At 46.2% G+C, this 20755-nt stretch overlaps 1 protein-coding gene across 1 annotated transcript in view; it reads right to left on the reverse strand.

Moving 5' to 3' along the window:
- The window catches only part of si:dkey-100n23.5 (cyclic AMP receptor-like protein A), a 50491-nt gene that overhangs the window by 18801 nt on the left and 10935 nt on the right, over positions 1-20755 (reverse strand). Inside the window, exons 7-11 of the mRNA XM_042425766.1 lie at positions 19313-19402; positions 18765-18803; positions 14131-14209; positions 10705-10752; positions 4526-4608 (exon numbers count right to left, since the gene is read on the reverse strand). Of these exons, the coding sequence (XP_042281700.1) occupies positions 4526-4608; positions 10705-10752; positions 14131-14209; positions 18765-18803; positions 19313-19402 (339 nt within the window). The remainder of the gene's footprint in view (positions 1-4525; positions 4609-10704; positions 10753-14130; positions 14210-18764; positions 18804-19312; positions 19403-20755) is intronic.

Below are 20755 nucleotides of genomic sequence, written 5' to 3' on the forward strand. Positions count from 1 at the left end.
CATGAAAACACATGTATATCATTGTATATATATTGTTAGTGCTCTGTGCACCTGTGTTGCACATGAACTCTTCTTCCTCAGATCTTCTGTACCAATGTTGAATCAAGAGAGTCAGTGTGAGTGTGTGTGTGTGTGTGTGTGTGTGTGTCCAGCCTCAGCGTGGGTGCCTGGCCCGTGTGTGTTTGCTCTTCGCACAGCCCTGTAGGCCAGCTCTCTGTCTCGCTAAATGGGGATGAATAGCGGAGCGTCGCCGCTGCTCAACGGGAGACGAATGGGTACGGGGCTCTCCGTCTCCAGTTACACACACCGATCACTGCCTGAGACGCAAAAGCATGAGCACGCACACACATGGGCGCACGCACAATAGGCACGGTCATAAATCCACCCAAATACTATCTAGGCCACACAGCGACATGTGGCTATGTTATCATACAGACAATCAGGATGTTCAGAAAGCATGACACTCAAAACCACAGACTTTGATTCGCGAGGATTTTTGTTATCAATAAGAGTAAAGAAATTACTCTTATTGATAACAAAAATGATTACATGTGTTTTCCTAATGTGTTAACTTCTAGTGCATGAATTTCAGCTAATCCTGACTTTGCTGGCGACCCCCTGGAGCCCTGCCATGGCAACCTGGAGCTTGGGAATCACTCGTGCAAAGATCGCAGATCAAAGCAACACAAGAAAAGAGTTTTGCCTCCAAATCTGAAAAAAAACATCACATCCAGTACCTGCAAGCTACAGTATATGAAATTCAAAACTTATTTTAGCAAACAGGCCAACGCTGCCACTCTCATACAGTAAATTGAATGTGAAGAGATGGATAAATAAAAAGGCTTGCAGACAAACAAAGATGAGAGATGGAACCTTGCATGCTGCCTTTCAGCATCTGAGAAGCTCACTTGTTCAAGTAAACAAAATACACCACAAAAGATATTAGGGTATACAGTACAAAAACCACACACCAGCCTACACACATCGAGGCAGAAACACACATCCATGCACACTGAATGCAAGATATTCTGAGAGGCATAGAGGCGAGGAACGGAAGGAAGGGAGTGTAGAAAAGAAAGAGCAAGCAGGAGTGAGAGAGAGGGAGAGAGAAAGAGCGCATCCTGGGATGCAGAATGCCAAATACAGTGAGATAAGAGTTAATGTATCCCCCCCTCCTCCTCCTCCTCCTCCTTCCCTCCTGTTTGGCTCTCTCTTTCTTCCTCCCTCCATCCATCCCTCCCTCCCTCCTTCCCTCCTCCTCCTCCTCCGCCTCCTCCCCGTTCTCTTTGAGGGATGAATAATAACTGCTGCTCTGAGATTTCCTTCCTCGTTTTTCAAAGCGCAGAACGGAGATGGGGAAGGTCTGCCTGGCCCGGGTAGCGCGCGCGCACACACAAACGCAGACGCGCACTGAAGCACACACAGCCTCGCGCACGCACACACACGGTCTTGTTCTCTCTGCTCGCCTGGAGCAGGGAAATCAGATCTCCTCCAGAGAAAGGCGGGGGGGGGGGGGGGGGCTTAGGCGCTGTAGGGAGCCCATACAAAAATCCCCTCCAAGCATGTATAGGCCTATACACACCGCAAAACCCACACGCAGCATCGAGGGAAACCAAGAATAACTAGGAGGATGCAAGCTGCCTCCTGGAGCGGTGGGGTGAACTCAAGGTTACAGACACATCACCAGTTCAAGCCCCGCCGCCAGGACCAATCCATCCATACTGAAGCGTCCCTCTGCAAGGCGCCTAACCCCGATTGCTCAAAGGCAACTAGCTCTCTGCGTTGTGCCTCACTTATAAAACTGGCTTCTAGACAAAAAAAAAAAAGCCTTAAAAAAGTCACTAAATGGGGCCGTCAGTTTCTCCCCGGTGAAGGGAAGAATCATTTTTTTGGGGAGAAATAGCAAAAAAAGTCTTTGTAAAAGACGGGCACGCTGTCCAGGAGAAGCGCTCGCACATCAAGCTGCGATGCGCCACCGAAATCTGCAGCCAGGTTCCAAGGAGAGGGCTTATTTATGCAAACAGGCGTACAAGCGCACACAGTAGGAATCTAGACAAGCCTTGTAAACAAACACACACCCACACCATAAAGCACACTGGGGAAGCGATGTGAGAAGCAGACTGTGAAAACTCTAGTCGTGCCCGGGCAGTGCTCACACACACACACACACACACACACTCGCACACACACACAAAGGGCTGAGAGAAACTGAAGTGGCAAAGAGGGAGGGAGAGAAAGAGAGGGAGAGAGAGGGGAGGAGGAGGAGAAGGAGGAGGGAATTAGGGGTAAGTGCGAAGGTGTGAGTGTCTGGTGCTACTTTTGCATCGCCAAATGAGGGCAAGTGAATTAGTGACAGTGAGAGAGAGACAGAGAGAGAGAGAGAGAGAGAGAGAGAGAGAGAGAGATGTGTACGGTAAAATGATGTATAATGACTCGTCCATGCGTGTGCGTGCGCGAACGCGGGAGAGGAAAAGTAGGAACGCTTTCCCATTTCAATTCGCAACAGCTGGTGTCGAATTAACACATTTACCAGTGTGCATTTGGAACAGATTAAAATTGTGTGTGTGGCGTGTGACTGTCTCTGTGTGTGCGCATTTATGTGTGTGTGGCAGCAGATGAGGGCCAAAACAAGAGTGTGTTTGTGTGTGGGAGTGTCTGTGTATTAACGCAATGGATCAGGGCAAGGAGAAATGGCAGAGAGAGAGAGAGAGAGAGAGAGAGAGAGAGCAGCAGAGAGGGGTGCCGAGCGAGCGAGCGAGCGAGAGCTCTACCCGACGGCTTTAGCTGCTGCCCTGGGCCGTCTCTCTAAGCCCTGTTTAGGAGGCTTTGGAGCTCAGATAGAAATAATCCCCCACTCAGACACACACACACACACACACACACACACACATACACACACACACGCTAGGCATGCACACACAAAATAAAAACGCACACACGAACACACGGGAATGCTCATAAACAGCAAAAGCACACGCTCAAGTCGGAGCGGACAAACAAGTGCGCACACACGCACGCACACACACACACACGCACGCACGCACGCACACGGCAACAAGCAGCGACAGCACATTTGCCTTGACACGAAACCAACCACCCGCCTACACACACGTACAGAAAAACACACACGAGGCTGTCTGCCGTGCGCTGCTTCCGCACGGCAGAGCACAGCGGCATCGGCACCGTGACAAACACTTTACACACTCCAGCCCTCAGCAGAGGGGAGGGGAGGAGGGAGGGGGAGATGGAGAAAGAGGGGAGGAGGAGGAGGAGGATATGAGCCAGGGGGAGGGAGGCGAGTAAGTAGGGGAAGAGGGAGAGGGAGGGGAGGCTAACAAATTAATAGGAGCCGGAGATATATACAGCCAGCGCTGCTGAACGGGGAAGGAGGAGGAGGAGGAGGAGGAGGAGGTGGAGGATGACAACGAGAGAGCAATTCATTCCCGTTTTCTCCTCGTTCGCTCTCTGGAGAAAGGCAGAGTGGAGCGGAGCGAGTGAGCGAGAGCGTGTTTGCTCAGGAGAGGGGGAGAGAGAGCTGGCTTTGTGTGGCAGAGGAGAGGAAAAGTGAGGGAGGAAGAGAAGGAGGTGACATAAAAAACAGAAGGACCGATCACGAGCAAGGAAGAGTGGAAATAAAGGGTTTAAAACAAAGCCGGTTTGTGTGGAAATGAGGGAGAGAGGAAGGGAAAGTGACATTAAGGGAGGGAAGGAAGGAAGAGGGGAGTGAAGGGGGGGAGTAGGAGGGGGTGAGGCGGTTTGGGGTTAGCACAGGATGCAGTTTGTCATCTTCATCAGCCGACAGCAGGGGTACAGGGGGGAGGAGGAAAGAGGGGAGGAATGGAATGGATGGAAAGGTGAAGTGGGAGGAGGGGAGGGGGGAAGGGCGGTGTTTGAGGGAAGCCTTTGAGAGACGTTGACCCTGTAATTGACCTGTGTCTCCGCCTACATCGCCGTGGCGACAAGCAGAGCCGCCGCAGCTAATCACTTAGTAACCCTGACCTGTCAATCACACCGGTACCACGTGGAGGGGGGAGGAGGGAGGTAGCGGCGGCAAATGAAAGAGAGGGGGAGAGGGAAAGAGAGAGAGAGAGAGAGAGAGGGAGGATGGGAAGGGAGTGAAGAAGCAATAACAGTGGCGGGGTTATCATTTACTGGACCACCCGCCTCCTCCCACCAACCCTCAGCTGACGAAGCCCCGGCTTTAAAAAAGCCAATAAAATGCTCTATACATCCAACACACACACACATACACACACACACACACACAATCTCCTTTAGTGTTTGTGCTGCTACAGAGAGAGCGGAGCTTTCTGAGAGTTCAGATAAGAGAGAGCACGAGAGGAGGACGGGAAAGGCAGAGCCAAGAGGAGAAGGAAGAGGGGGAGGAGGAGGAGGAGGAGGGGGGTGACAGGTTGAGAAAAGATAAGAGAGCAGAGTGAAGCCAACATGCAAATAAAACAACAGAGCGCCAAATTTACCTGCAGATACAGGTGTGTGTGTGTGTGTGTGTGTGTGTGTGTGTTACCTGTTGATGAGAGGGAAGATAGACACCAGCAGGTAAACGGAGGGATACCACTTCAGCGGCTTGATCTCCTCAGCCAAGGAAACCTGGAGGAGAGAAAAATGACTACTGACCCATGTAGAGAAACTGAGTGCTCTGAATGCATTATCACTCTTGTCTGTCTTTCTATCTCTCAAACGCACACACGCAAACACACACACACCCACAGTTTTAACTGAAACAACATTGCACTGAGGCAAACAACAAAGGCCAATTAAAACCTAATAAAATATTAACTTGCCGATAATACGCAATATCCACACAGTTATGAGGAGAAACGGGGATTCCAATTAAACTGAAAGCCAATACTTTGCCGTAATTTGAAAGGGATGAATTCAATATCTCATGGATAAGCAGGCAGGCAGGCAGGAAGACAGAGAGATGCGGCAGCAGCTAAAAGTCGAGGAGGGGGAGAGCCTGGCGGTGGAGGGCTTTTACAAGCCGTTATCTAATTCCCGGGAGAGGAGGACTCTTGCGTCCGGAAGAGGCTGAGGCACTCCTGGCTGAGTCGGAGCCAGGAGGCAGGCCCACAAGCTCTGGTCTCTCTACCCCCACATGCTGGAAATTAATTACTCACCAGAAAGACCCCGAGGCGTGCAAGCTCTAACGCAGGCATTTTAAACAATTCGAATGAAAATGTTGTGCTCGGGTGTGTGCGTACGTGTGTGTGTGTGTGTGTGCGCGTGTGCTCGTGGTGGTGGTGGGAAGTAGCCTACTGAATATAAGAGCCAAGTTTCCACAGATCAATTGTCAGATCAATTGTTGCAATCAATCGTCAATTGAACGGAGACTGGCCGTATTTCCACATCACAGCGCAGCGTAACCCAAAGGCAAGCATTAAGCTCAGCCCTATTAGTGTCTATTATAACGGGAAGCTCTGACATCACTGCTCATGTCAAGCTCTGCATATTGTCATCTCAATTGTGTGCGTGTGTACTAACAGGAACGTCTCGTCTGGAGACTGAAAGGGCAAACCACGAGGCTGAAGGATGCTATGTGGAAAAGGATGTGGGTGTGTTTACATGTCGAGGGGGGAAGAAAAAGGTTTGAGAATAAGAATTTGTGGTGCCAGTAATCTCCGGTAGATAAAATTTAGGTGAGGTGTAGAGACAGGCATTTGAGGAATTTCAGTGCGCAACAGACAGGATGTGAAGTAGCGGAGGAGGTGGAGGAGGAGGAGAAAGGGAAAGAGGAGGAGGAAGAGTGCAGCTAAAGAGCCTGATGTTTTTAATCACAGTCTCCCTGTGTCACAGGCCCCTGCACTGCTCAGGAAGCGTAGGGGAATGAAACCGTAGCCTAATTACGTGCGGCGGGTGCAGCGGTCCCAACATTAATGACGCACGCTAGATTACAGGTGGTTATTGGGAGAAACTCGCCCTCCCCCCACCACCACCACCACCACCACCACCCTCTGCGCTGACCCGCTCGTCTCACAGAAAGCCTACTCTAAAATTAACTGCATCAGGTTTTCCACACGCTCCTGGTAAATTCAAGGACTTTTTCTACTCCTGTTTTTTATTTGGAGTGAAATTCAAGGGCTAAAAATAATTTTCAAAATTCATATAATATCGTTCTGCTGTAGACATTATTCATCATTATAATCTTCAGCCTCTGCCGCACTATCCACCACTGGTTTCAGAGAGCCTGCATGGTTCAACAACAAGGTTTGCCCAACTGCCCTGGGCAAGTAAAATGCCATGTCGGGCTAGTAAATCTAGCAACTCAATTGCCAATTGTGGCAGGTGATAAAAAATTTTAAAAAAAAAGTTTCAATCATTTTTTTTGATCATGGTCGTATCATAAATTATGTTCTCAGTCTCCGGCATGCAGCATAGCCCACTCCCCTTTGACGCATCGGGGGAATATTGGCACGCGCTGTTGGTCAATCAAGAATTGAGTAGGCTAGTAGTGTGATGCGTGAAACAAACATCCTTCAGGATTATGTGAGCACTGTCAAATAGAGGAATCAGTGGAGCGTGTAATTTTTCACTGACATAAATGCTCCCGAGAACAAGAAACATTGAAGAGGGAAATCAGGAATTTAGTGTTCAGTGAAATATTGGGGATGAGTCATACCATTTTCAATATGCAAGAATGTTTGTTGCTTCGTATCTACGTGCTCTGTGTCCTTCTGTTTCATTTACTTAAAGATTAAACATGACAATTAATTTTAGTCTTTGTTGTTATTTGATAACGGCTAATAAATAAAACAATTTGTAAAGGGGCAAGTAAAAATTGACTTCAGGCAAGTAGATTTCTGACCCACTTGTCCGACCAGGCAGACCCTGGTGTGTTGGTGAATTTAAAATATTGTTTCAAAAACTGCTGTTTCCAAGGTCAAGAATGAAATTTCAATCTCAAATTTGAAGCCAACATGGATGAGCATTCCTGAAATGCTCAGAGAAATGGAAATTTGAACATCTGCAAATGAGGAAAAAATAAATATAAATAATTTTTTTTAAATCAAATACTTCCAATATTTTCGAATACTTTCAACAGCCTAATTTGGTTTTGTTTTTTTCAATCCCACAAAGATTTTCTGGGACAGTTCCCCAATCTAAAAGCACCCTATGAAGAAACCTTAAGCACTACTGCTGATGATCTAGCAGCTGGAAAGTCAATCCCTATGAAAGAAGTTATATGTGTTTTGTTATGTCCTGCTTAAAAGCCCTCGAGAGACAGATCAGACTGTCCTTGCAGCTCGTTCATAATAAGTTCATCAGGATGTTGGCTACATGTGAAAGTAAAAATTGGGTGGATAAATGAGGATGCAGATGTGCAGAGCTAACACTCACCAGGACACAAGGTTGCGCACACACATGTATAAAGACACGCAAGTAGTCACATCACATTGTGACTCAATGCAAAAGCTCATGTGGATCAGTAAACAAACACCCTGGGAAGATAACGAACAAGCAGCTTGCTGTTTGCTCAGCCAGCTTTGTTGCTACCCGACGGGACTGAACTGCTGTGTGTGCAGTTGTGCAAATGCTGTGTGTGTGTGTGTGTATATGTTCGTGTGCAGCCTGACTTAAATACCCTCTTCCGAATATCCTTTCGCTGACCTGTGCTGCCGTAAGACCTATTGGTGCCCGTGCGTGTGTGTGTGTGTGTGGGTGTGCACTCATGCATGACCGCAAACAAAATCGCTCAAGACACACACAGATGTGTCGCAACCATGTGACTGACGGTCCTGATAACTGCCAACACTAGTTATGTATGTCATCACTCCAGCCAGATACACACACACACACACACACACACGCAGAAGGGGAGGGGGATGGTGCCGAGCTGAGTCAGAGAGAGAAAAAATGATCAAGAATGGCAGATGTGGGAAACTACATGTGTGAGTGAAAAACATGAGCGTGCGTGTGAGCGCGCGTGTGTGTGTGTTTGTGTGACACAGTAACAGAGAACATGTGAGGCGCTGAAGGAGGGAGATGAGGTGACGTGAATGGAAATCACCAGAGCCAGCGGTCCTTCAGACACCCAGTGGGAATCGCTTTCTCTAGTTTACACCTGCTGGTACACACACACGCTCTCATACACACACGAACCGAAGCTCGCTGGCTTGGCAAGCACAATCGGGGAGGCTGTTGTTGTTGTTTTAAAGCATCGCAGCACGTGCATAAATTCTCATAAATATTCATGTCCATGAACCTGGCTTGCTGCTTTATTCATGCTGGGTATGAGTACAAGAGTGAGAGAGACAGAGGAAGGGAGTGAGAAAAGAGGAGACAGAGGGAGGGAGAGGGGGGGGAAGAGAGAGAGAGAAAGTGCGAAGTGCAAGGCAGAGGGGAAAACAGATGGAAAAGAGGGGAGTGACTGGGAAAGAGAACCACGAGGAAACGGAGAGTGTAATAAAAACTACTGCTGACTTATTTACACTCTGTGCTACACATAGCAATTAGCCCACATGAACGGTGTGTGTGCGTGTGTGTTGCTGCCACACATTCATGCACACTCACGTCACTGGTGAGGGTTACGCCAGTTCAGCGTGCAGTAATTACATCTGCCACTTAGGGGCAGCATCTACATAACCTTAACCCTAACCTGCCCTCTCCACCTAACCTTCCTGGGTGGAGGTGCAGCAGCAGAGGGAGGAGGAGGGAGGAGGGGGAGTGAGGTAGCCTAACTATAAGCAGGACGGCTATAGATTTTCAGTTGCACTGACCATCACTGTGGAGGAAGCCTTGGTTTAGGTAGTTTTTAAGCTTTACCATTTTAATGATTTGTCTTCTCTGTATAACTGCTAAATGTGTGGGTAGGTGAGGGCCTAGTGTCTTGCTGGAGGACACAAAATGCATCTGAGCCAGCGGGCTCTGAACTGACAGTAGAAATAATGACAAGCTTTCAAACACTCGGGGATAAGAAACCAGTCCCTCAAGGATTTCCCTGAGTTTTTTTGTGATTATTGCTGCCTAAAATTCTTGATTTTTCAACGGCTTTTCTCAAAAATTGCAATTACAATTTGTAACGTTCTATGTGGTCTTATTAAGGTAAAAGTGTGGGAATTTGGAAAAATTGCAAGCAAAGGACAATAAGGCAATTTTTAAAAAACTACTGCCAACTAAGAGTCATATGTAATCACCTCCTTTGATGAAAAAGCATACTCAAAGAAAAAAGGCTCAAAGTTATATAAAAAAGAAAATACTGTACTTGAGTTCCATTTATAAGCCTTTATTAAAAATAAACGCGCTCAACTCAATAATATAATGACAGCTGTCATAGCCTTTCTTTTTTACTAAACCTTTATAAAAAATCTTTCACCTCAACATTACCACTAAATAAAATCAGTCAATAATGGCATTAAAAGAAATCCATTAACATAAAAATTTAGTTTCATTTCCAAAGTGGGATTTGAGATAGATTATGTTCATCTTTGCTGTCTGAGCAACACATCAACTTGTATTCTTCTGACCAACTGAATGCAAACCTCATTTGGAAACATCTGGGAATTATTTTACACGGTCTACAGCAGTAATTTTTGTTGGCAGGTGAGATTTGTCCATTTTCCACCTGAATGTGCCTGAATCCTTGCTGACTGCGCACTGCATGCTGCGATGACATAAATTACCATGACATGAAATGTGACAATTGGTCCAAACAGCAAGCGGTCTGTTGATTTCATGCAGAAAAGTTGTGGTTAAAATTGAAAGCTCTTGCAAGTATTGCAGATATTTCTTGAATTTATGTTAATTATTACGATCACAAAATCGCAATTTCCCAGAAGGACTGAGAAACACTTCCCAGACAGTACCGGCATTTTAAAGGAAATCCATTATTCAATTTAAAGGGGTAGTCCACTGATTTAACATTGCACTAAACTGACTCAATAAAATTTTGGAACTAACAAGAAAAACATCTGAAAAAGGATATTTAAAATCAAAGCAGCATATACCGAGACGTTTTGACTGTTAGTCCCTTGTATGGCTCTAAAAATGCTGTATCCTACATTTCCCATAATGCAACCAACAGTATCTATTCATTAGACCATCCTTACTCACATCCTTTAAACTCCTCCAGTTTGTTATGCAGGGTTTCTGTTATAAAGTTCTGGGCTCCAAGCCGAAGCCGAGATACCCCTGATGACATCACCAGGGTTATTACTTAGGAGACTCAGGAGAGCTCACAGATCCACCTGTTTTCATAGGTTGAGTAACACTACCTCTGACTAGTAAATGAACATTCATGGAGTGCTTCTTTAAGCAAAGAAGGAAAAAAACACCACATTTGCAAACAGAAGCTGCTAATTTTCTCACAAAATAATCTTCTCTTCCTCCATTCCTCTATTTCTCTACCCCCTGTGTCCTGTTTCTCAATCTGTCTTCTCTAGGAATGAAAATTATTCACATGCAGCTCTAATTTTTCCTCTTCGCTCCCCTGCTAATTCAGAGAGGTCACAGAGAAGCACAGCGGCTCCCGAATTTACACACATGTATACGTGCACACTCGCATTCATATACATGCACAAGCACATACACATGAAAGACAATCAAGAGGTCAAATCAATCCCTGTGGTTTTTGACACCTGCCCAGCGTGACTGCAGGAGCTAATCCTGCACACACTCTAATCCCCACGCTCCTTGTGTGTGTGTGTGTGTATGTGTGTGTGTGTGTGTTGAGAAATGTGATGGTCAGACCTTTCGTCTCTCTCTCTCAGGGTTGAAAGTTCCCAACCATGACTGCATCTGTGCAGAAAAGACAAAAAATGGGAAAAGGTCTGAGCACTTACTTTGGACAAAAAAAGCAGTGTAATGATATAATTTCAACCATTTGATTTTTCCGAGAGAGGTGTGAGGTCTGTGCTTGCACTGACAAGCTGGAACAAATATCACATTGGCTCCCAGCATCTCACAAAAAGCGGGAACTGATCAGCTTCGGTGCACACGATATGACATGAGGAAGGAGAAGAAAAAGCAACAGGAGTAGAGAAACTTAAGACGACTTTTTGAAGACGTGTTAAAGAAAGAGGAAAAAATGGAGCAAACATGGCAGATTTGAGATCTCCAGAGAGAACGTGGGAATACTTTTTCGCTCTTCCTCTGTCTCCTCTCTCGGGGGAATGCAGGGAAAATGTCAACAGACGCACATAAGCGCACACACACACACACACACACGCACATACCCGAGCACAGGACTGGGATTTGTAATGGTGGGATACGTGTAGGGGCTGTAGGAAGTCAGAAGGTTTATGTAACCCAAGACATCAGAGATGAATCTCTGGAGGCCCAGTGTGACACACACACACACACACACGCACACACATACACGCAAAGAGCGATACGCACTAACAACTCCTCTGTTCAGCTATTTATTAACTCAATGTTGCCATGGTTTCTGGGCGCTGATGTGATTGTCATTGTAAATCTATGTGTGACCGTGGCCTGTTTGTGCAGCCCTTCGCTGTTCAGCTGAGCATCACTATCCATCAAAATCAACAAACACTGATAATAAGTGGGAATATCTTTAGGCTTGGGCCAGGTCTCTGGCATGCGTACCCGACTTCTGCTGCAATCTCTCTTAAGCTACGCCACCAAAAAAGTAAGCAAAATCAGAGAGTTAAGTGTTGGGACTTAGGAGGGAAAGAGTGGGCATGTAAAAATCACATCCATAAAACAAACACTTCACCACACTGTCAGACCTCTCTGTCTGGCCTGATAATGACTCATTAGCTTTCAAATCCCTCTAGTTAGGACGAGCTCACACAGTCATTCAGAATATGTCGATGTTTTTCTATATAATCCCGGTGTAAATTACTCAGGACTTGGTAAACTAATGAGCTCCACACTCCTTCTCTCCCTCGTCTGCCGTCTGAAAACTAGAGAAACTTCTCCGTCCAGCTAACATCCCACCTCTCTTCGCTCTCCCCTTTTTTTTTTTTTCAGGCTCCTCGTCTTTATCCCTTTATCCGTTGCGTCGCCACCTACCCTGCTTTCAAAGCTTTTGAAATTCTTTCAAGTGAGACAGCCTGCAGCTGAAAAGAGATAAGGCTTGAGCTCTTCATAAATATGATAGAGAAAGCAAAACGGCAGAGTGAAGGGGGGAGAGAGGAGAAGAGAGGGGGAAAAGGGAAAATGAGGGGGAACAGAGACAGAAAGAGGCAGATGGAGGCGGAAAGGAAAAAAAAAGGGAGGAGAGGGAAAATAAGGTGGAAAATAGAGATACAGTACAGAGAGAGACAGGAGGAAGAGGGAGAGACAGCTGAATAGTGTGAGCTGAATGAGTTATGAGATGCAGGTTGCAAACCGGCTACGTTAATTCATTCTCTTTATCACATCCATGATAAAGAGCGGTGTAGTCTCTTTTTTTTGTAGTCTCCCTGCCCTACAGCTACCTGCTGTCTGTCTCTAATGTTGTCGGCTATCTGCAAAATCTGTCTCACTGTCCCCTCGCTCGCTCTGCCACCCAAACAAAGAATTCTAACATCACCAATGACAGTTCATCGTGAATCTGATGAGGTTTTAGCTAGATTCTCCCTTACTCTCTTTCTGTATTTGATGACTCGCATCAGAAACCCACACACATGTTGTTGTAACGCAAGTCTGCCGGTGCCTTTTTCACCGGCGCTACAGCTGTTGTGTGTGTGTTGTTGTCAGATCAGGGGAATGGCAGCTATGCGAACTTTGTGGAATGCTGCCTCCGGGCTTCGACTGCACCCTTGCAATGGAAAACCACACAGAGCTGTGTGAGCCAACAGGGAGGGGAGCGGTTAATCAATTTATTGGTTGATTAAACGTTGAAAGATAGTAGCTGTCACACAAGTGCAAAGAGGCTGCGGTGACTTCCTTAAACAGCTTGTTTTGTCCGACCAAAAAGCAAAGGTAATCATTTTATCATATAAAACGTGGAAAATAAGAAAATCCTCACATTTGAGCAGCTGGAGCAAGTGAACGATGTGCACGATAAAGAGTTAAAGCCACTATATATACTTTTTCTCCTCCCAGTAGCAGGACATAAAACCCATTAAACACAAAAACATTTACTTTCTGCACACAAAACGTTATGTGATCTGAATAATTAGTAGGTGTAAGGAATAATTCAGTTTATTGCAACAGCATTGTTGTAGTTTTGTTGACAATAAGACGACTGTACTGCACTCCAAGTTAACAACTTCTTCACAGCAGACATTTTGACTTATCATAGCAGGAAAGGCACAGGTGCATTCAAGTGTCAAAGGAAACCGACTGGTGAACCATCACGCACTATACCATTGTTATTGTTATCAGTTCCATCTGTTTTCCTGCTTTAACGTGTCAAAATGTCTGCTGTGAAAAACAGGTCTATTGCCAAGATCTCTGAACACAGAAAGTTTGCTAAAACCAAACAAACAAACAAACAAAAAAAACCAGTCAGATCAACCCACAAGTTTTAAACAAACCCTCTGGTTAGCAAACTTAAGGGTAAAGAAAAGAAAGGTGAACAGACCCAAACTGTCTTGAATTGCAGTTTGCAGACCAACTTCCTTATTGAACTTCAACCTCGCATATAGTACTTGTTATACTTGGGCGAACAGGTTTTCCTACAAATGAGGACATTTTGACAACCTGGCTCAACTTTTGGCTTGTTTACAACCTGACTGCTTGTCTAAACCCGAGTATTTTTTGCAGACCCAGACTTAGCCAGCGATGAGCCCCATGTTCCAGTTTTCCAATGTTATCATAACCAAAACTAAGACCTAGAACCAAATGTATTGTTCGAATGATTATTGATTATCATGGGCGGAATAATTTCAGCACTAATGCATTTAACATTTGTATTGCTACATTTTTGAGGATCTCCACTGATTACTGTCATTTTCCAGTCAGCCATATCTTATTTTAACCCTGAGATACACACAAAAAATGAATTGGGTGGATTTTGTTTCAACTTTCTATTTTTGTGAGAATGTTTATTTCTACCTGGTATAGAAATATAAGAACACACACAAACAAAATCCTACCTGAGCTTTCAGAGATGTCAGCTTTCACTGATGCTAGTCTTCTAAAAGGTCACGATGCCTTTGGATTTAGCTAAATTACCAGCGTCTTGGGCTACTGCAGCAGGTCGGACGTATATCGAGCACTTACCCTGTCATTGGCCACACAGATGATCCGGGCGTAGCAGCAGATCATCAGGAAGATGAGGCTGAACAGAGGCACGTACCATCTGCAATGCACAGACATGAGAAGGCGGTAAGAAAGCTCCAAATAAGGAATAACTATTAAAAGATCATTCTTGTTGATCCTGTTGGGGAAAATATCACATGAAAAAGAAAAAAAACACAGAAGATTTAACTGAATTTGTAATCCATATGAATAGGGTCACATTTCCTAATGGAGTTCATCAATAGCATGCTAGGTGTCTAATGTTTTGCTGTCAGGGCCATCCAAATAGATTAGACATTAGACCACAGAAAAAAACCCATTTAATAAAATGTCATCTGCAAGGCCGTAATCTGAGAAGGTTATTGCTATTAGATATGATTTGGTGCAGAGCTGGAAAAATGCTTGTTCTGATAATGTTTCACAGTGTTATTCAGTCGTTTACGTTCTCTCACTGTTCACTTTTAACAGGAAAAAGTTCCTCAATTTGAGAGTCACATTGACCACTAAGAGGGTCAATGTGAACTAAACTGCACATTTAAGTATATTTAGGTTAGAAAGTTTCACTGGTGGACACTGGAGAGTATAACATTGAATAGCTGATGTGTAGAGGACGTACAGTGTTAGACAGCACGGAGTAGAACAGACCTGACTAAGCACCTCTGGTCCTTACCGCACATAGTTTCAGTGGGCAGAAGAGAGGTATACAGACAACAAAAGATAATGCCAGCAAAGTCACATCGCCGGAAATGCATGGCATTCCTATGGGATGAAGGGTTGACAATCAAGAGAGGCGCTGGGGAGAATAATATGTCAGGTATTTCTGAGCGGATGAAAGAGAGTGAGACGAGCGGGGGAAACGGGGGTGATGGCTTTGTTGGAATGGCAGCCTTGTGTTATGCAACCTCTTGAGAGGTGATGTAAGCTCGGAGGTGTTTCAACCTCTCCCTGTAATCACGAAACAGGCCTTTGTCTTGCTTTGATAGACAGGTTCCTGGCCTCTGCTTCTCTGTTCAGCCTCAGTGACTGAGCAGTTGCGACCGTGCCGTGCAACAGCCTGCTTCCCCGAGTCCTCCTGAGCACCTGGCACAGGGAGGGAGGCACTGGCCAAATGCACCTAGGTGATAAACATGTCGGATCGCAAAGATCAAAACATCAAGAATAATTACAGGCCTGATCATGACCCAGAAGAAAAAAAACAGGAATGAACCAAAAATGTCCGAGTTATACAATTTTGAATATTAAAAGGCATTTTGAAAAGGCCTAATTTTTTGAATCTGTCTCTGATGCATCAATCCAGGGACACACATGGTTTCAAAGTACAGGAAACATGTTGGGAATAAATGTCTAACAATGTGCATGAGAAATCCTTGGCATATGTGCTAAAGCTGCAGCTTTAAGCAACATCTCCAAAGGCAAATATTAGGCCTCGGCCAAGCTTACCTTCATCCACACTTGTCTTCCGAGCCTCCCAGTCGAAAGACACTTTTATCAAATTAAACTTTTTATTTGCAGGGAAATCCGGGATCGTAGGCGTTTGTTTCACAGCAGGAAACAGGGAGAGAGAAAGGCTGCCTTATACATCATGTTCCTTCACGTCTTGTAGGAAACATCAATATACAAAGCAGAACCTCTTTGAACATGTGTGTGTGTGTGCGTCCGCACTAGTTCAATAATGGCATGGGACAATGATGAAAGCGTTTCAGGGGAGACCTGCGCGAGCGTCACCTCGATGTGATTTAATAACCCGTTCTCCGGAATAAACAGCGCCCAATTACGCCAGCGCACGTCCCGTTAATGATGGAGAGATGGGGTGGGGGGTTGGGCAGGCGGTGGAGAGGGGGAAAGGGAGGGGGTGGCCTTTTTAACGATAGCGTGGGGGGCTGCGAGGAGGAGAGAATGACGGGCGGCAGCTACAAAGTGCTCTAATTAGCATGATAATGATCTGCCATTAGAGTCCGCTGTGCTCTATAGCTGAGCACTACCCGCAGAGAGAGCAAGAGCGAGAGCAAGAGAGAGACGGGAGGGAAAGAATGAGAGAGAGAGAATGAAATAGAGGCAGAGAGAGAGAGGAGTCTGAGTGGGCAGGAGATGATAAAGGTGAGAACAAGAATAAAGGTGAGGAGAGAAGGGTGGATGGATGACGGAGGATTGTGGGTCAGGAACAGAAAGAGCAGAAATTACAAAGAAGCGCAAGGTGATTAAAAGACTGGGAGAGGGATAAGGTCATAGTGAGAATGAAAGGAATAGCAGAAAGAGGCTGCAGCCAATAGATCAACTAGGGAAGGATGGCTAGCCAGATGGATAACCACAGAGGGGGTTTTGAGAGTCGGAGGAAACGACTACAGTGAGCACTGGAAGAAAGCTTGAAACTTGGAGAAAGATCATCACAGACGCACACAGATTCAATCATTCGGCCTCAGCCTGGCTTTCCCTCCAGTGCTGCTCTGAAGTGAAGGGTGAGACATGGATGAAAGAGGCCTTAATTGAAGTGCTCAGTAGAAGATGAGAGCGCAGTGGGGACCCGTCTGTGGTGGTTAGTGCTCGACTGCAGCCGTCAACTTTGACCCACAAGATCCAACTGCCGAAGGAAAGATCACGATCTACCTGTTCAACCACTTACCCAGGCCCCAGACAAACTGAGAGACAGAAAGAGAGGAAAGGAGCAGGGTGTGTGTGTAGCGTAAAGGTTGGGTTGCCAGATGCATAAAATCAGAAAAAATTTAATAAAAGCTAAAAAGAGTCCACAGACATGTTAGCAGCACTGTGAGGCTGTACTGTGCTTTGAGCTACATGCTAATATGCTCGTACTGACGATGCTGATAATGTTTACATCGTTTGCCATCTTAGTGCCGTGCTAACATGCTAATACTTGCTAATTAATGTCATCAGTTTTGTAGATTTGATGCTAGATTCAAAGATGGGGATCACCAAAGTTATTTCAATTCATCCTGAGGGGAACATGAATGTGTGCGCAAAATTTCACAGCAATCCATCCAACAGTTGTCGAGAGATTTCACCCAAAACCACAAATGTCAACCTCACAGTGATGCTGGAGGAAATGCATTTGTTTGAATGTCTGGACAAAATTTGGTGCCAATCCATCTAGTAGATGTAACGATATTTCACAGGATAAGTGAACACTTTGGCCTTCCGTTGGTGCTAGAGGAAAAGTCAGGAGATCCCCAAAGTTTTTAGGTCTTTCTGGGGGGCCATGAATGTTTAGTATAATGCTGTTTTGTGATAATACATCCAGTTATTGTTGAGATATTTCACCAGGGACCAAAGTGGTGGATCGACTGACGCTGCCATCCCTACCCTACCACAGCTACTGAGGCTAAAAATACCCTGGTGATCATAATTTTTCATTTGTGAACATAATTTTCTCAGTGCTATGCCTGACCAGTGCCAGTGATACAAACCGATGGGGACCTCTAAGAGTGGTGACTCAGCTAAGCTCGAGTGCTTCCAATTGCTGACTCAACCCTTGAAATTCTGCACCTCCGTCACACGGCCCTCTGCTTTTCACTCTCCTTCCTCTTTCATCCCCTTTCACACAGCCCTCCAAGCCTCCCCCGCCTCCTCTGTCCTGTCTGCGCGCTTCGCTGAACTCTGATGAAGACACACTACGGGGCGTGGGCAGAGACGAGGGCAATCTATTTCTCTTACTCTCCTCTCCTTTACGTCCCGCTATGCCGCCCTTCTTTCCTTCTCCTGCTGAGTAATTCCCGGTCTCTCTAACTGTACCCCGTATGCCTCCCCTCCCACAATTTCCACTTTTCACCTTCAATACAGCAACCTCTGACCTCCTGCGCCTTTTCCCTGCAAGCTGTCGGCAGAGTGTGCGTGTTTGAGTGTATGTGTTTTATCCTTGACGGGTGCTGCCTTGGCCCCTAATCTCTCATCTGGTTTGATGTAATTAGAGCTAATGAAGATTCCCTGATCCTCTGAGCGGCTCGTCCCCCTGGGCCACGACAGCGTGGAAAAGTAGAAAGAGCCGGGGAGCAGAGGAGCACTGATAAAAGAGACACAGGCTCGTTTAGCACAGCTGATAGCTATGTGTTGTTCTGCATGTGTATGTGTGAGTGTTTGTCTGTGTGAGTCTGTGTGTGTGTGTGTGTGTGTGTGCTTATTTGTTTAGAAAGATTGATTCCCTGCTGATGCTGCGAGCAGCAACACGATTACCTTGGCTCATAGCGAAGTGTTGTTGTGTGCATGTGCGTGTGTGAGTGTGTGTTTAAGTGTCTGCGTCGGGGGATTGGCAGAGCCCTTGCAGACTTAGGGCCAGTTGCAGAAAGCAGTAGACAGGCATAATCCTTCATAGCCGTCCTAAACACTTAAATACACAGTGTAGCAACTCCCCTAAATCTGACAAGGCAGAGGCAGACACATGCACATCCACAAATGCGCACACACACACACACACACACACAAACGCACACACATCTTGGCCTCACACCAAGAGGGAAAAAACCCTGCAGGCTCCCCTGACATGCAACCCTTCACATTTCCCCGCAGTGACAGCCCTCGCCCCCCCCCCCCCCCCCCCCCCCCCCTCCTCCTCCCCATCTCCCCCAGTGGGGGAAGCTTTGATGGCGGCACTGAAAGGGTCTACTTACATCCCAAATCTCCAGGCTACGTGATCGTCTGTGATCCAGCTGGAGGAAGAGAGAGAGAGAGAGAAAGAGAGAGAGAGAGAGAGAGCGATGGGGGGGTTACAAAGGAAAGGGAGAGCGTGAGCGGAATAGAGACTTGTGTGACTGCGGAGCGGGAAAGCTGTGCAGCTGTAGCTATTAATAAGCCGAGAGTGGAAAGAGAGAGCCGAGCCCGGAGATTAAGGCTCTGTCCCAATTCTCATTCCACCGCCTCCTCTCCTCGGCCTCTTCCCCCTTTCCTCAACCCCTTAACTACCCTCCAAACAAATAATGCTTTCCCTATTCACCACCAAGAGCTAGAGTCTGAGTGGGCGTTTTACTGTTCAAAGATGTTCTGATAATTGCCAATTTTTATCACATAAAATCTTATGAGGGAAGGACTCTGTCTGGAGCTGGAATGAGGCCAGAGCTGTGGCCCTCCTTGAAAGGAAAGACATTTAACAGAAAATGCGCTGTCGCTGGCTGACAAAACAAAGAAGCGACGATGTAGCCGGATGTTTGGCTGTACTCACCACCAGGCTCCTGCGGGGCCGTAGTATCCCTTGAGCAGAGGCAACGAGGACATGACCAGAGGAACCCCCCACGCCATCACATGGTACAACCTGATAAAAAGGGAGACGTTTATTTCATTATGAGCAGCAAGACTGGGGAGCTTTGCCCCTGAGAAAAAAAAAAAACCCAATAACGAAATTAATCCTTTTCCTCTTCAGTTCATCCTTTTGTTGGCATTCACATCTGGGTCATTTTTCAGGTGCAGACAAATGCCTATACAGCCAGACTGCCAATACTCAAGGTAATAGAAACTATAATTACCCCCACTGTTGTGGAAAATATGATTTGCAGAAGAGTGGTCTGCATCAAAACCACAAACAGGATGTGGATTCTCACTCAGCGGGTTCTAGCAACAAATACATTTCAGGACTAAACTGGGTAAATTGTGAGGGAAAAATCTATGTTTATGAGCTTTATTGTATAAAACAGGCTACTTTTATAGTTTATGAAAGTTTAAGGGGTAATATTGCCTTTCACTGAAAAAGGAAAAGATCGTTGACAGCCGTCTAAAAAAAAAAAAATCTCAATCACTAAACATGGCCGTGAGTGTGTGTTAGACAGATGAGGTGTGTGCGTTCCAGTGTCTTTGGGTGTGGGCGTCGATACTTTATAGAGCGAACAGTGTCGCCCGGTCAATAGAGTGGAAGTCCTGCCCTGACTTCTTCCAAGTGCGGTCAATCGAGCAGAGGCGACACGGCTGACACACACTCTATCGTTTTCTAGTCCCGCGCCACACACACACACACACCCACACACACACACACACACACACACACACACACACACATCACACTCTCTCTCATTCTATTTCACCAGGGCACACTGTATTCCTCGCCTCTGCCCCTGTCTGATGGACAGCAGTGTGAGTGTGTGGGAGGCGGTGGAGAAAGAGAGAGATGGCTGGTGGTTTAAATAGAACAGAGTGGTGGGTGGGAGAGAGACATAGGATATGTATAGATTCAGAGAGCAAAAGAGAGAGTGTGTGTTTAGATCGAACACAAGAGGGAGCGTGAGGGAAAAAGGGAAAACAAGGGACAAAAGGGAGAAGAAGGAAATGGTGGAAGCACAAAAAAAAGGAGAAAAAAATCAAGCAACTGAGCGATTAAAGGAGAAGAGAAAGCGAGGGAGGGAGGGGGAGAGAGAGAGAGAGAGAATAAGAGAAAGAGAGAGAGTGTATGTCAGTGGGAGGAGAGATACAAATGGTGAAATCAGTGCTGCCATTCCCTGGCGTGACGATTGGTGGAGGGGGGCTTGTCAGGAAATCAATGTCGAGAGCTCGCAGACCCACAGACACGCAGCAGCGGCAGCGCACACACCACACTCTCGCAGCGCTTTGAGAGGGAGATGACGAGGTCCAGAGCAGAGCGCAACATGGGCTTAATGAGGCACAGCAGGACCGCAAC

This window comes from Thunnus maccoyii, chromosome 11, assembly GCF_910596095.1.
Source record: "Thunnus maccoyii chromosome 11, fThuMac1.1, whole genome shotgun sequence".
NCBI classification, from domain to species: domain Eukaryota; kingdom Metazoa; phylum Chordata; class Actinopteri; order Scombriformes; family Scombridae; genus Thunnus; species Thunnus maccoyii.